The sequence below is a fragment of the Suncus etruscus genome, chromosome 11 (assembly GCF_024139225.1).
Source record: "Suncus etruscus isolate mSunEtr1 chromosome 11, mSunEtr1.pri.cur, whole genome shotgun sequence".
Taxonomy (NCBI): domain Eukaryota; kingdom Metazoa; phylum Chordata; class Mammalia; order Eulipotyphla; family Soricidae; genus Suncus; species Suncus etruscus.
The window spans coordinates 84,771,113-84,787,213 of NC_064858.1; the positions used below are offsets into that span (position 1 = coordinate 84,771,113).

Genomic DNA, 16,101 nt, shown 5'->3' on the forward strand with positions numbered 1-16,101 from the left:
CTCAGAAATCGCCCCCAGTAGGCTCGGGGGTCATATGGAATGTCGGGATTTGAACCACAATCCTTCTGCATGCAAGGCAAACACCTTACCGCTGTGCTATCTCTCCAGCCCAATACAATTAATTTTTTTTTTTTTTGGTTTTTGGGTCACACCCGGCGGTGCTCAGGAGTTACTCCTGGCTGTCTGCTCAGAAATAGCTCCTGGCAGGCACGGTCGACCATATGGGACACTAGGATTCGAACCAACCACCTTTGGTCCTGGATTGGCTGCTTGCAAGGCAAACGCCACTATGCTATCTCTCCGGGCGCTACAATTAATTTTTAAGACAGAGTCAGATATATATATATATATATATATATATATATATATATATATATATATATATATATATATATTGGTATTAAGGCACTCACCTTGCACACTTGCACATGGCCAACCTCATATGTTCTTCCAAGCAGTGTCAGGAGTGACCCTTGACCACAGAATCAGGAGTAAGCCAGGGTTAGCTCAAAACACTCTCCTCAGGCCCGGAGAGATAGCACAGCAGCGTTTGCCTTGCAAGCAGCCGATCCAGGACCAAAGGTGGTTGGTTCGAATCCCGGTGTCCCATATGGTCCCCCGTGCCTGCCAGGAGCTATTTCGAGCAGACAGCCAGGAGTAACTCCTGAGCACCGCCGGGTGTGACCCAAAAGCCAAAAAAAAAAAAAAAACAAACACCCTTCTCAAAAAAGAAAAAGAAAGGACCAGGGAGATGGACACAAAGGTCTGAAGTGCATACTTTGCATGCAGGAGTCCTGGCTTTGATTCCCTGAAGCACTGCTGGATGTGGGCCAAAAGGGAAAAAGAGGAAAAAAAAGAAGGTGGAGCTGGTTTTGTTTGTTTTTGGGCCACACTCAACACTGCTTCAGGGCTAATCCGGGTACACTCTTTGTTGCTCTGGGGATGGAACCCTGGCTCTGGTATGCAAAGCATGTGTTCAAGCCCTTTGAGCTAGCCCCTGACCCCACATCCCTAAAATGTCAAAGATCAGAAGCATTGGAAACAATCTGCTTTCTTGACTCTGAGCTAGTTTCGTAGACAAAATAGATGTGTATGTGTGTGGTTGTGTGTGTGGGCTTACTCCTGGCTCTGCGCTCAGAATTCTCTCCTGGCAGAGCTCCAGAGATCATCTAGGGCACTGGGGATTGAACTCGTGCCCTACCTGCTATACTATCTCACTGGCCCCAGGAAGTGGCATGTTAAGTGGGCTTTAATGTAGGATTTAATGACAGAGTGAAGGAGAGTGATTTTCTGTGTGATGGAAATAGAATGAGCAAAGGTTTCTGATCGGCACTGAGAATGCTGTGCTTTTCTCCCCGAGTATGCTCCCTCTCCCTAATTCTTCACCCCAATTCCCTGTGACTGTAGGTGAAGGATGACTCCAGGGCTCTGACTTTAGGGGCGCTGACCCTGCCCCTGGCTCGCCTGCTCACAGCCCCAGAACTCACCCTGGACCAGTGGTTCCAGCTCAGCAACTCTGGCTCAAACTCCAGGCTTTACATGAAACTGGTTATGAGGGTATGAGAAGGAGGGTGTGCTGATGTGGTGAAGGGCTGTGGATTGTGGATTCCTTGGTATCAAGAGTAAGGAACGGGATCCTCAACAGTGAAAAACTGTGTTCTGAAGAACCTTGTGGTACACCAAGCATGTTTGTTGACCTAACTGGGGGGAGAAATGGGATATGAGGAGAGTGAGTATGGGGTGAACCCTCTTAAGACAAGACCATGCCGGGATTTATTTAGTTTTGGCTTTGGGCCACACCCAGCTGTACTCTGGCTCTCAGATTACTCCTGGCAGGGATTTGGGGCAGGGTGGGGGGAAACCATATAGGATAATGGGATAAAATTTGGATCAGCTGTGTGCAAAGTAAGTGCCCTGCCCACTGTACTATCTCTTGGGCCACCAGGTCCTGTACTTGGATTCCTCTGAAGTTTGCTTCCCCACTATGCCTGGTACTGGGGACCTAGACAGCCAGAGCACCCAGATAGGCAGCAGTGTGGATGCTCCACCTCGACCCTGTCACACTACCCCCGACTCTTACTTTGGAAATGAGGTGAGTGTCCTTGGGAAAGGCCTTAGGCCTACCTACAGCATCCACTGTATGCCGGGCCTGCTTGAGGCGGCTCTGCATGATGTCAGTCTCGCTGATGGCATCTGTGCCACTGTCTCTTTTGTAGAATGTGCTTCGGATTCACGTCTTAGAAGCCCAGGACCTGATTGCTAAAGACCGTTTCTTGGGAGGGCTAGTGAAGGGCAAGTCAGATCCCTACGTGAAACTCAAGCTGGCTGGACGAAGCTTCCGGAGCCGTGTCGTTCGGGAAGATCTCAACCCCCGCTGGAATGAGGTTTTTGAGGTTAGAACTGGTGGTTAGGGGTTGTCCGTTCTTCCCTCTAGTTCTGAGAGTGGTTCCAAAAACAACTGGGGTCCCGTTGATTTGTGGGAAGGTGTCTGGTCTCTCTGAGAAGCAAAATAGAGAAGCCCCTTTGAGTCACACGATTTTCTCCCACTTAGGTGATCGTCACATCAATCCCAGGCCAAGAACTAGAAGTGGAGGTTTTTGACAAGGACCTGGACAAAGATGACTTTCTGGGCAGGTGAGAGGATCTCAGATTTCAGGGGCAGACCGGATGAGGCTGTGGAGGTCGGGCTTTCGGGTGTCAGTGTCACGGTTCTTTCTCTTCAGGTGTAAAGTGAGTCTCACCGCAGTACTCAACAGTGGCTTTCTTGATGAGGTGAGCACAGACTTAAAATCAGCAACCCCCTCCTGGGCCACGCCATAGTATGATAATTAGGGCACATTCCTTGCATATAGTTGACCTGGGTTCGATTCCCAGCACCTTGTATGATCTTCCTCACACCGCCAGCCAGGAGTGACCTTTGAACACAGAGCCAGGAATATGCCCTGAGCACTGCTGGGTGTAGCCCCCAAACAGACATACAAAAAAATCGGCCCCTCTAGATGTTAAACCAAGTCTCGTTCTCTTCATCCCTCTATCCCTGCACCTGAGCCTTAATCTTGCCCACATCCTCCTTCACAGTGGCTGACTCTGGGGGATGTGCCATCAGGCCGCCTGCACTTGCGTCTGGAGCGTCTGACCCCACGTCCTATTGCGGCTGAATTAGAGGAGGTAAGGAAGGACAGTGCAGGAAGGCGGGGCTTGGGTGGGTTGTGGGTGGGGTCAGCCTTTTGGGTGGGGAGGCAAAATGGGGGGACAGAAGGATGATCCCTTTTCACTGCCCTCCTATGGTTCCCGGGCAGGTGCTGCAGGTAAACAGTCTGATCCAGACGCAGAAGAGCGCAGAGCTGGCGGCTGCACTTCTCTCTGTGTACCTGGAGAGAGCCGAGGACCTGCCGGTGAGACCCAGTGCCCAGAGCCCTGCCCTTTCCCTTTCCTCAGGTTTTTCCTTTCCCAGGGTGATGCAGGGTGGAAGAGCACTCTGTCCCTGGCCGGACTGTGGGGCTGGCATGTGTCACTGGGACTTTATTGCCTCTAACAGTGGCCACAGAGTATGAGAGGAGAGAAGAACGTCTGAGCAGGATCAAAAGACATTTTTCACATTTCACCCTATACTCTTTTTCTAGCTCCGTAAAGGAACGAAGCCCCCCAACTCTTATGCTACTCTCACTGTGGGAGATACAACTCATAAAACCAAGGTAGGAGGAAACTGCAGGGCTAAAAAACAGGGAAGATGAGGGTCTGGAGAGTGGGAGGGCGCTTGCCTGTGGCCATCCATTTCTGGCATAGGGTATTGTCCCTGAGCCCTGCCTGCCAGGAGTACCTTGAGCATGGCTGGGTGTGGCTCAAAAACCTAAATAAAATTGTTTTAAAGTAATAAAAATATATATAAATAAGAATGGGAATGATGAGGGGGGAAGAGAAACAGCTGCTGATCAGAACTGGTCCTGTCAACAGACCGTTTCCCAGAGTGCAGCGCCCATCTGGGATGAGAGTGCCTCTTTCCTCATCAGGAAACCCAGCTCGGAGAATCTGGAGTTGCAGGTAATATAAATTCACTCTCTAAAGAAGTCAGGGTTCTTGAGGCCAGAGTGATAGCACAGCAGTAGGGGATTTGTTTTACACACATCCAATCCTGGACAGACTTGAATTCAATCCCTGGCAGCACATATGGACCCCTGAGCCTGCCAGGAGCGATTTCTGAGTACAGAGCCAGGAATAACCCCTGAGCACTGCTTCAGTTGTGGCCCCAAAACAACAACAACAACAACAACAAAAGTCAGGGTTCTGCCATTGAGCCATCACTGAGTTAAGCACAGAGCATTCAGGGATATCAGATCTTGTTCTCATCCTTTTGGAATTCAACTTTTTTTGGGAAATGCAGAAGGATGGGGGTTGGGCCATGCTGCATTCTCATGAGCTATTTTTGGTTGTGTTCAGAAGTAACCCTTAGTGGTACTCAGAGGACATATAAGGTACTGGGGATTGAATTGGGGGTGGGCTGTATGGCTGCATGCAAAGCAAGTGACTTACCCTTCCCCTGTCTTATCCCTCCAGCCAGGAAATTTAGAATCTATTTTTTTTAAATTGGCTTTTGGGCTATACCTTGCAGTGCTCCGGGCTTACTCCTGGCTCTGCACTCAGGAAACACTCCTGGGGGTGGTTGAGGGACTATATGGAATACCAAGGATTGAACCTGGGGCTGCCACATGCAAGGCAAATACCCTACCCACTGTATTATCGCTCTGGCCCTTGTTGATGATTTTTTTGTTTTGTTTTTGTTTTTGGGCCACACCCAGCAGTGCTCAGGGGTTACTCCTGGCTGTCTGCTCAGAAATAGCTTCTGGCAGGCACGGGGGACCATATGGGACACCGGGATTCGAACCAACCACCTTTGGTCCTGGATCAGCTGCTTGCAAGGCAAATGCCGCTGTGCTATCTCTCCGGGCCCCTTGTTGATGATTTTGAAAGAGTAGGAGGCAGGGCCAGAGCGATAGCACAGTGGGTAGAGCATTTGCATTGTATGCAGCCAACCCAGGTTTGACCCCAGGCATTCCATATGGTCCCCTGAGCCTGCCAAAAGTGATTTCTGAGACAGAGTCAGGAGTAGCCAAGTGCAGCTAGGCATGATCCAAAACAAAACAAAGGATAAAAGGTGTCTTTAGCAACAGAAAGAATGCAGAGTGGGAGTTTCCAGTTTGAGATTTATGAGGACTGTCCATCAAGAAGGTAGATCCATGGGCCATATATGGTTCCTCTGTTGTCCTATTTGAACATCATGAGGAAGCAACAGAGAGCAATTAATCATGAGTGTGAATGAGATCCCAAGTGCAGAGTGAAAAGACTGCTACAGGCACATATATGGTACACTCCAATTAAAAGGCAGACTTTATTTTTTTGGTTTTTGTTTTGTTTTGGGGTCATATCTGCTGGGGGTACTCAGAGGTTACTCCTGGCTCTGCGCTCAGAAATCACTCCTGGCAGGCACAGGGGACCATATGGGATGCTGGGGTCTGAATCACTGTTCTGGACCGGCTGCGTGCAAGGCAAACGCCCTACCGCTGTGCTATCTCTCCAGCCCATGGCTTGCTTGCTTGCTTTATTTATTTGTTTGTTTATTTATTTATTTATTTATTTACTTTTGGTTTTGGGGCCACACTGGTGATGCTCAGGGGCTACTACTGGCTATGAGCTCAGAAATTACTCCTGGCTGGGGAACCATATGGGATGCCGGGGGATCGAACCACAGTCTGTCCTAGGTTAGCACTTGCAAGGCAAACACTTATCGCTTGCGCCACTGCTCTGGCTCCAGCTTTATTTTTAAGTTTAAAAGCCCTTTTTTTTGTTTGTTTTTGTTTTTGGGCCACACCCGAGCACCCGGCTGTGCTCAGGGGTTACTTCTGGCTGTCTGCTCAGAAATAGCTCCTGGCAGGCACAGGGGACCATATGGGATACCGGGACTTGAATCAACCACCTTAGGTCCTAGATCGGCTGCTTGCAAGGCAAATACCACTGTGCTATCTCTCTTGCCCCTAAAAGCTTTTTTTTTTTTTTTTTTGGTTTTTGGGCCACACCCAGCGGTGCTCAGGGGTTACTCCTGGCTGTCTGCTCAGAGATAGCTCCTGGCAGGCACGGGGGACCATATGGGACACCAGGATTCGAACCAACCACCTTTGGTCCTGGATCGGCTGCTTGCAAGGCAAATGCCGCTGTGCTATCTCTCCGGGCCCTAAAAGCTCTTTCTTAAAGAAGAGCTTCTAGAGAGCCAGAGAACAAGGACACTTTGTGAGGCTCTTGTTGAGCAGGATTAGAAGCCAAACAAAAGGAAGTGGGGCTAGAGGGAGTTCAGGGTTTGCATGCAGCCAACCAGGATTTGATCCCTTAACATTTGCATCTTTGGGAATGGCTCCTGTGGTACCTGGCAGAACTGTCAGACCCTGAGCTTGGGAGACCCAAGAAGAAGTTAAAAAAAAAAAAAAAGTGGCAAGATGTTTTAGAGAGCTACAATTACATAACTCAACACTCTTTGATTTTGGAAGTTAGGAGGTCAGTGATTATTGGAGCAACTTCCCTGGCTTGACTGGAGTAGAAACTCGCACAGCAGGTGAATAGAAAGTGAGAAGCAGAGGGAGCAGATAGGAAGAAAGTAACACAGGAGTGCTTTTTCCAAGTTTGGAGCGAGGAGCTAGAAAATATTTTCTGAAATTGATAGAACATGAGTTGGAGCAATAGTACAGTGGGTAGGGTGCTCGCTTACCTTGCACATGATCTGTCTGAGTCCCACCCCTAGAACACCTGATGCCCCTGCTGCTTTCCCAGAAGTAATTCCTGGGCTCTGAGCCAGGAGTAAGCTTTGAGCATCACCACGTGTGGCTCAAGACTCACAAAAGAAAATAAAATTGGGAGTACAGTAAGAGGATAATTTTTGTTTATTTTGCTTTTTTGGGGGGGTCATACCTGACAATGCCTAGATTATTTTTGGTGGGGCTTGGGGGACCATATGGAGTCTAACTCAAGTTGCTATGTGCAAACCCAACACTGTACTTGCTGTACTGTTATTCCATCCCTGAGAATTTTATATATAGAAATCAGCGCTAACCTAGGACAGACCACGGTTCAATCCCTGGTGTCCCATTTGGTCCCCCAAGCCAGGAGCGATTTCTGAGCCCATAGCCAGGAGTAACCCCTGATCATCACCAGGAGTGACCCAAAAACCTAAAAAGGAAAAAAAATTCAGTAGTGGCTGGAGAGATAGTATAGTGGGTTGGATTCTTGCCTGGCATGTGCCAAACCTGTTTTGATCTCTGGCATTTCATATTGCCTCCAAAGCCCTGCCAGGAGTAATTTCTTTTTTCTTTTTTGGTTTTTGGGTCACACCTGGCAGCGCTCAGGGGTTACTCCTGGCTCTATGCTCAGAAATCGCCCTGGCAGGCACGGGGACCACATGGATGCCAGGATTTGAACCACCGTCCTTCTGCATGGAAGGCAAACGCCTTACCTCCATGCTATCTTGCCTGCCCCATCTGAGTGTAAAACCAGAAATAAGCCCTGAGTATCACTGGTGTGACCAAAAAAAAAAAAAAAAGAACAAAAAAAAAAAAAAAAGAAAAGGAAAGGAAAAAAGAGGGGCCGGGGAAAGATATCACAAAAGTAGGACATTTGCCTTGCATGCAGCTGAGTCAGGATGGAGGGTGGTTCGAGTCCCCAGTCCCATATGGTGTGTCTGTCGTCCCTGTCCCACCACGCCCCCACGTCCCCCCACCCATGCCCTGCCAGGAGCAATTTCTGAGCACAAAGCTGTGTAACCCCTGAGCACTGCTGCTGTGTGTGAACCAAAAAAAACAAGGAAAGGGGGCCAGAGCAATTGCACAGTGGTAAGGTGTTTGCCTTGCATGAGACTAACACAGGATGGACCCCAGTTCGAATCTAAGCATCCCATATGGTTCCCCAAGCCTGCCAGGAGTGACTTCTGAGCGCAGAGCCAGAAAACCCTGAACACCACCGAGTATGACCCAAAAACCAAAAAAAAAAAAAAAAAAAAAAGAATGTATGATGTGTGTGTTGAGGCTGGGAAGATGGTTTGCATGCTTTGCATGTGGGAGACTTGGGTTTGATCCCTGGTGTCACAGGATTCTCCAGTTAGCACCAAGGGTACAAGGTGTGGCCCTGTATAAACAAAAAGTGAGTGATAGATGAATAGTACAGGAGTTAAGGTCTTTGCCTTGCCTGTGGCTCACCTGATTTGATCTTTAGCACCATATTGTGTGCTGAGCGCTGCCAGGAGTGATCCCTGAGCACAGAGCCAGAAGTTACCAGAGTATCATCGGGTCTGGCTGCAAACAAACAAAAATTAAGACATAAACATCGGGGCCGGGCGGTGGCGCTAAAGGTAAGGTGCCTGCCTTGCCTATGCTAGCCTCGGACGGACCGCGGTTCCATCCCCCGGCGTCCCATATGGTCCCCCCAAGCCAGGAGCGACTTCTGAGCACATAGCCAGGAGTAACCCCTGAGCGTTACTGGGTGTGGCCCAAAAACCAAAAAAAAAAAAAAGACATAAACATCATCATCAGGGACCTAGCATAGTGGTAGGGCATTTGCACTGCATGCAGCCCATCTAGGTTGGACCCAGGTTCAATCCCTATATTATAGGCTGTCATATCATATATATATATACATATATATATATATATATACCATATAGGCCCTATATGGTCCCCTGAGCCTACCAGGTGCGATTTCTGAGAGCAGATCCAGGAATAATCCTTGAGCATCACCAAGTGTGGCACTCCAAAAATTCATGATAGCCAGAAGTATAGATAATAATATATATGTACATATATATGCCCAAACCAAAAAGGGTGCTTTCCACACTGGAGACCCAGGATCAATCCCAGCACCACAGGGCATCCTAAGAATCAAGCTGAATAGACTTTGAAGAGCACAGGGTGTGGCCAAACAATAAAGAGCATACAACACCCCCAGTCCAGGAAGTGACTCAGTGGCAACAATAAAGAACGAAGCCTCCAGCGAAGGATGTGACTTGGTTGAGGCCCAGACAGTTTGGTTATGGTTCTTGTAGGGGGGTGTGGCTGCAGTGTCACATGTGCGCCAGCCAAGGTTGCACTTCCTGACACTTCTTTTACTTGCAGTACTCAGGATGGATTCCACCCTTTTTTTTCTTTTTTTGGATTCTGAGCCACACCAGCAAGCTCAGGGGTAACTTCTGGCTCTGCACTCAGAAATCACTCCTGGTTCGGGGTACCATATGGGATGCCAGGGATCAAACCCAGATCTGTACTGGGTCAGCTGCTTGCAAGGCAAACGCCATACCACTGTGCTACCCTTCAGGCCCCAGTTATACCTTTTTTATGGCACTTATACACACCTACCTGTGATACAGCAGGAAATTGCTCCTGGTGCTGGATAGAAAACAGCAGAGCTTTTAGGATCATGCTTGCTGCAAGTAGGACACTGGGAATTTAACTTGTGATCATATGCTTGATAGACAGTTGCGAGGCAATGATGCCTCAGACTTTTCATTTCACATTTAGTTTAAATTTTAAGGCCACAATCAAGGATTATTCCTGGTTCTGAACTCAGGAATCTCTTTTGGAGGGGCATAGGGGACATACGGGATGCCAGGGAATCGCTTGTGGATGGGGCCAAAGTGATAGCTCAGCAGTAAGGCATTTGCCTTGCACGCGCTGACCCAGGACGAACCTGGGTTCGATCCCCAATGTCCCATATGGTCCCCCAAGCCAGGAGCGATTTCTTTACGCATAGCCAGAGTATCCCCTGAGCGTCACCGGGTATGGCCAAAAGACTAAAAAACAAAAATAATGTTTAAGATTATGGGGGCCGGGCGGTGGCGCTAAAGGTAAGGTGCCTGCCTTGCCTGCGCTAGCCTCGGACGGACCGCGGTTCGATCCCCCGGCGTCCCATATGGTCCCCCAAGCCAGGAGCGACTTCTGAGCACATAGCCAGGAGTAACCCCTGAGCGTCACAGGGTGTGGCCCAAAAACCAAAAAAAAAAAAAAAAAAAGATTAAAAAAAAATTGGAATGGTGGGCCACAGAGATAGCACAGCGTTTGCCTTAGACGCAGAAGGATGGTGGTTCGAATCCTGGCATCCATATGGTCCCCGAGCCTGCCAGGAGTGATTTCTTCTTTTTTTTTTTTTTTTTTTTTTTTTTGGTTTTTGGGCCACATCCGGTGGTGCTCAGGGGTTACTCCTGGCTGTCTGCTCAGAAATAGCTCCTGGCAGGCACGGGGGACCATATGGAACACCAGGATTTGAAACAACCACCTTAGGTCCTGGATCGGCTGCTTGCAAGGCAAATGCCGCTGTGCTATCTTTCCGGGCCCAGGAGTGATTTCTGAGCATAGAGCCAGGACTAACCCCTGAGTGTTGCCGGGTGTGACTCCCCTCAAAAAGTTAGAATGGGGCCCGGAGAGATAGCACAGTGGTGTTTGCCTTGCAAGCAGCCGATCCAGGACCAAAGGTGGTTGGTTCAAATCCCGGTGCCCCATATGGTCCCCCGTGCCTGCCAGGAGCTATTTCTGAGCAGACAGCCAGGAGTAACCCCTGAGCACGGCCGGGTGTGACCCAAAAAACAAAAAAAAAAAGTTAGAATGGGGCCAGAGCAATAGTACAGTGGTTAGTGCCCTTGCCTTGCACGCTGCCAACCCAACCATCACCTAGGGATCGAACCATGGCCCATCCTAGGCTAGCACACGCAAGGCAGACACCTTACAGTTTGCACCACCGCTCTGGCCCCTCTTGGTTTTTATTTTAAATTATGATAACAATTTCTTTGAATTTTTTTGGCTTACAATACTATAAAAAAATGGTTTCTCATGGACATTATTCCAACAACACACTCATCACCAGTACTGGTCCCATTCGCTCCCTCTTACCACTGCCCAACTCAGTTGGGTGGATCAATTCTCAATTGTGTTGCCTTTGTTGCTACTTCACTGTATGTCTTTAAATCCCACATGTGAGAGAGTTCATTCTGGATGTATCTCTTTCATTCTAACTTAATTCGCTCAGCATGTTATCCTTTTTTTTTTTTTTTTTTTTGGTTTTTGGGCCACACCCAGCGGTGCTCAGGGGTTAATCCTGGCTGTCTGCTCAGAAATAGCTCCTGGCAGGCACGGGGGACCATATGGGACACCGGGATTCGAACCAACTACCTTTGGTCCTGGATCGGCTGCTTGCAAGGCAAACGCTGCTGTGCTATCTCTCGGGCCCAGCATGTTATCCTTTAGTTCTGTCCTTGTTGCTACAAATTACATAGTTTTGTTCTTTTTGTTTTGTTCTGTCGTCACAACCAGTGGCTCTCAGGGATTACTCCTGGCTCTGTGTTCAGAAATTAGTCCTAGCACAGGGCTGGAGCAGTGGCGCAAGTGGTAATGCTTCTGCCTTGTGCATGCTAACCTAGGACAGACCGAGGTTTGATCCCCTGGCGTCCCTTCTGGTTCCCCAAGCCAGGAGCAATTTCTTTCTTTCTTTCTTTCTTTCTTTCTTTCTTTCTTTCTTTCTTTCTTTCTTTCTTTCTTTCTTTCTTTCTTCCTTCCTTCCTTCCTTCCTTCCTTCCTTCCTTCCTTCCTTCCTTCCTTCCTTCCTTCCTTCCTTCCTTCCTTCCTTTCCTTCCTTCCTTCCTCCCTCCCTTCCTTCCTCCCTCCCTCCCTCCCTCCCCTCCCTCCCTCTCCCTCCCCTCCCTCCCTCCCTCCCCTCTCCCCTCCCTCCCTCCCTTTCTTTCTTTCTTTCTATTTTTCTTTCTCTCTTTCTTTTTCTTTCTTTCTTTCTTTCTTTCTTTATTTTTCTTTCTTTCTTTTCTTTCTTTCTTTCTTCTTTCTTTCTCTCTTTCTTTTTCTCTCTCTTTCTTTTTCTTTCTTTCTTTCTTTCTTTCTTTCTTTCTTTCTTTCTTTCTTTCTTTCTTTCTTTCTTTCTTTCTTTCCTTTCCTTCTTCCTTCCTTCCTTCCTTCTCTTTCTTTCTTTCTTTCTTTCTTTCTTTCTCTCTCTTTCTTTCTTTCTTTTCTTTCTTTCTTTCTTTCTTTCTTTCTTTCTTTCTTTCTTTTCTTTCTTTCTTTCTTTCTTTCTTTCTTTCTTTCTTTCTCTCTCTCTCTCTCTCTCTCTTTCTTTCTTTCTTTCTTTCTTTCTTTCTTTCTTTCTTTCTTTCTTTCTTTCTTTCTTTCTTTCTTTCTTTCTTTTTGGTTTTTGGGCTACACCCAGTGATGCACAGGGGTTAATCCTGGCTCAGGGGACCATATAGGACACCTGGGATCAAACCCAGGTTCGTCCTGGGTCAGCGTGTGCAAGGCAAACACCTTACTGCTGAGCTATCACTCCGGGCCCATCCAGGAGCGATTTCTGAACGCATAGCCAGGAGTAACCCCTGCGCACTCAGGTGTGGCCCCAAAACAAAAACAAACAAAAAAAAGAAATTTGTCCTGGCAGGCTCAAAGGACCTTATGGGATGATGCTGGGGATTGAACCTGGTCAGCTGCATGCAAGGCAGGCACCCTACCTGCTGTGCTTTCCCTCCAGCCCCAGTTTTGTTCTTGAGCTGCACTAATTCCATTTGTCCTATTCTCCACACTGTGCAGGTTTATTGTGTAATATGTGAAGGTGTAGGAAGAAAGAGTCCAGTTTCTTCTGTTTATGATAGAATGGGCCAGAGAATTGGCTCAGTGAATACTTTGCATGTGGGAGGTCCAGCTTTAGTCCACAGCACTACATGATTCTTTGAGGTGACCTGCACAGAGCCAGGATTAACCTGAGTACTGCCAGGTGTGGCCTGCCCACCCCAAAAAAAAAGGGGGGGGCCAGAGAGGTAGCATGGAGGTAGGGCATTTGCCTTGCATGCAGAAGGACAGTGGTTTGAATCCCGGCATCCCATATGGTCCCCTGAGCCTGCCAGGGGCGATTTCTTAGCGTAGAACCAGGAGTAACCCCTGAGCCTGCTAGGTGTGACCCAAAAATCAAAAAAAAAATGAAGAAAGGAGTTGGAGAGATAGTACAGTGGGTAAGGTGCCTATCTTGTACCTCATATGGTTGGTCCCTTGAACCTTGCCAGGAATGAATCTTGAGCAGAGTCAGGTGGGGTTTTTGAGATACACCCAGCAGTGCTCAGGGTTTATTCCTGGCTCCATGCTCAGAAATTGTTCCTGGCAGGCATGGGGAACCACATGGGACACCGGGATTCAAACCAATGACCTCCTGCATGAAAGGCAAAAATGCCTTACCTCCATTCTATCTCTTCGGCCCCAGGCTGAATTTCTTGACAAAGCTGCCTCTGTTTCACAGATCCGGGGTGAGGGATCCGGGGCGCTGGGCTCATTCTCCCTGCCCCTCACGGAGCTACTCGCAGCCGACCAGCTCTGCTTGGATCGATGGTTTACTCTCAACAATGGTCAAGGACAGGTGCTGCTGAGGGCACAGCTGGGGGTGAGTGCCAGCAGTGGGGGGCTGCAGGGAGGGTGGACACAGACACACCTCCTCATAGCAAGGATGCTAAGCAGGGCGTGTTCCTGCCCCCCTAGATCCTGGTGTCCCAGCACTCTGGCGTGGAAGCCCACAGCCACACCTATAGCCACAGCTCCTCCTCTCTGAGTGAAGAACCAGAGCTCTGGGCCGGGATGTCTCACACCACCTCCTCAGCCCCAGAGCTGAGGCAGCGCCTGACACACGGTGACAGGTCAGAAGGGGCACAGCCAGGAATACAAAGGCAAAGCAGTAGGTCCCCTGGACACCCCCTCCCTGAGCCCTCGTGTCTCTCCACAGTCCCTCGGAGGCTCCAGCGGGCCCCCTGGGCCAGGTGAAACTGACCGTGTGGTACTACAGCGAGGAGCGCAAGCTGGTCAGCATCGTGCACAGCTGCCGGTGAGGCCCCATCGGCTCAGCTCCTGCCAGCCTGCCGCCTTGCCTTGTCTTGTCTTACCATCTTTTGCCTTCCATCCAGCACCCTTCGGCAGAATGGACGGGACCTCCCAGACCCCTACGTGTCACTCTTACTCCTGCCAGACAAGAACCGGGGCACCAAGAGGAAGACCTCACAGAAGAAGAGGACCCTCAACCCTGAATTCAGTGAGCGGTCAGTTAGGGGTCACTGGGGGGTTGGCCATAGGCTGGGGGTATCCTTGGATGACCCCAGTGCTTCCAGGTTGTTTTTTATTCATTTTATTTTATTATTATTATTTTGTTTTGTTTTGTTTTTGGGTCACACCCAGCAGTGCTCAGGGGTTACTCCTGGCTCTGTGCTCAGAAATCGCCCCTGGCAGGCACAGGGGACCATATGGGATGCCAGTATTCGAACCACCGTCCTTCTGCATGAAAGGCAAACGCCTTACCTTCATGCTATCTCTCCGGCCCCATTATTATTATTATTATTATTTTTTGCTTCCCAGGTTTGAGTGGGAGCTGGCCCTGGATGAGGCCCTGCGGAGAAAGCTGGACGTGTCTGTGAAGTCCAACTCCTCCTTCATGTCAAGAGAGCGGGAAGTGCTGGGGAAGGTAAGTGGGCAGGGCAAGGAGGTGCAAAGCTTGGACCAGAGCCGTGACCATCGAGGAACTCGGCATCAAAAGTGCCCTAGTCACCTCTGCACTGGTGTGTGATCTTGGAATGACATCTTTGGAGAGAGCAAAATTCCATCTTGCCCCACCCACCCCTACAGGTGCAGCTGGATCTGGCCGAGATAGACCTCTCCCAGGGCGCCGCCCAGTGGTGAGTGGAGGTGCTGGGGTTGGGGCTGAACTCAGGTAAACAGCTGGAAGGGAAAAAAAAAACAATTCAAAGGGGAAAGCATTGATTCTCCAAAGTGCATCTTACCTCATTTATAAATGGACATAAGAGGGCCAGAGAGATAGCACAGCCTGTAAGGTGCCTTGCACGTGGCTGACACAGGTTCGATCCCCCCCAGCATTCCATATGGTCCCCTGAGCCTACCAGGTGTGATTTCTGAACACTAAGCCAGGAATAACCTCTGAGTGCTGCTGGGTGTGGTCCCAAAACAAAATAATTTATTTTTAAAAATGGACACAAGAGTCCTCTTTGTGTGTGTGTTTGTTGTTGTTTATGAGCCAAACCTGGTGATGCTCAGGGTTTACTTTTAGCTCTGCACTCAGGAATTATTCTTGGAGGGCTTGGGGGGGATCATATGGGGCATTAGGAGCTGAGGTTAGCTGCATGTAAGGCAAGTACCCTACACACTGTACTATTAACCTGGCCCCCAACAGTCCTCTTCTACCAAAACCTTCTCTACTTTCATAGGTACGACCTCATGGATGACAAGGACAAGGGCAGCACCTAGGAGCACAGATCCACAGCCTGTCTGCTATCTCTTTGCCTCATCTCTCCTGCATCACCGCCTCAATGTGATGAACCTAAAGCTCTGGCCCAAGGGCAGAGCCTGCAGTGCTCAGCTCTCTCAACTCCCAGGCTGAGGCTAGGAGCTTTACCTAACCAAAGAGGAGGACAAGAGTTCTCCTTCAGTGCACGGCCTTTGTCCCGAGGCAGGAATCTGAGCTGGCTATTTCCTGCTCTGCCTGCACTTGTCTGTCTTCCCAACTCCTCAGGGCCTTCTGTACCTGTGCCTGCCACTGACAGCATTATCGGTGGCATTAGCTTATGCCAAATACAGCTTTTGGAAAGATTTTATTTTTATTTTTGTGGTGCTGGGGATCAAACCCAGGACCTTACATATGCAAGGCTCTTCTTTATTTTTTGTTTGTTTTTGGGCCACACCCGGCATTGCTCAGGGGTTACTCCTGGCTGTCTGCTCAGAAATAGCTCCTGGCAGGCACGGGGGACCATATTGGACACCGGGATTCAAACCGACCACCTTTAGTCCTGGTTCGGCTGCTTGCAAGGCAAACACCGCTGTGCTATCTCTCCAGGCCCGCAAGGCTCTTCTTTTGAACTACATCCCCAATCCCAAAATCACTTTTCTTTAATTGCTTAAATCACTTTTTTAAATACCTCCTTCCTGCCATGAACAGTATAAGTGTGTATATGGCATGAACCGAAGAATGGGAAGATGGACAGACCAGCCTCTCAAGCTGGAAGCATCTTTGATTATTGCATGCAGCAGAGCCATCAAA

General features: G+C 49.0%; 1 protein-coding gene across 2 annotated transcripts in view; it reads left to right on the plus strand.

Moving 5' to 3' along the window:
- The window catches only part of ESYT1 (extended synaptotagmin 1), a 224,043-nt gene that overhangs the window by 10,999 nt on the left and 196,943 nt on the right, over nucleotides 1-16,101 (plus strand). For both annotated transcript variants that reach the window (XM_049783991.1, XM_049783990.1), the window contains exons 16-31: nucleotides 1,408-1,557; nucleotides 1,946-2,092; nucleotides 2,217-2,393; nucleotides 2,552-2,634; nucleotides 2,724-2,772; nucleotides 3,079-3,168; nucleotides 3,300-3,395; nucleotides 3,624-3,695; nucleotides 3,955-4,041; nucleotides 13,309-13,449; nucleotides 13,545-13,699; nucleotides 13,786-13,884; nucleotides 13,964-14,095; nucleotides 14,409-14,514; nucleotides 14,676-14,725; nucleotides 15,272-15,314. In XM_049783991.1, the coding sequence (XP_049639948.1) occupies nucleotides 1,408-1,557; nucleotides 1,946-2,092; nucleotides 2,217-2,393; nucleotides 2,552-2,634; nucleotides 2,724-2,772; nucleotides 3,079-3,168; nucleotides 3,300-3,395; nucleotides 3,624-3,695; nucleotides 3,955-4,041; nucleotides 13,309-13,449; nucleotides 13,545-13,699; nucleotides 13,786-13,884; nucleotides 13,964-14,095; nucleotides 14,409-14,514; nucleotides 14,676-14,725; nucleotides 15,272-15,311 (1,674 nt within the window). In that variant the 3' untranslated portion in view covers nucleotides 15,312-15,314. The remainder of the gene's footprint in view (nucleotides 1-1,407; nucleotides 1,558-1,945; nucleotides 2,093-2,216; nucleotides 2,394-2,551; nucleotides 2,635-2,723; nucleotides 2,773-3,078; nucleotides 3,169-3,299; nucleotides 3,396-3,623; nucleotides 3,696-3,954; nucleotides 4,042-13,308; nucleotides 13,450-13,544; nucleotides 13,700-13,785; nucleotides 13,885-13,963; nucleotides 14,096-14,408; nucleotides 14,515-14,675; nucleotides 14,726-15,271; nucleotides 15,315-16,101) is intronic.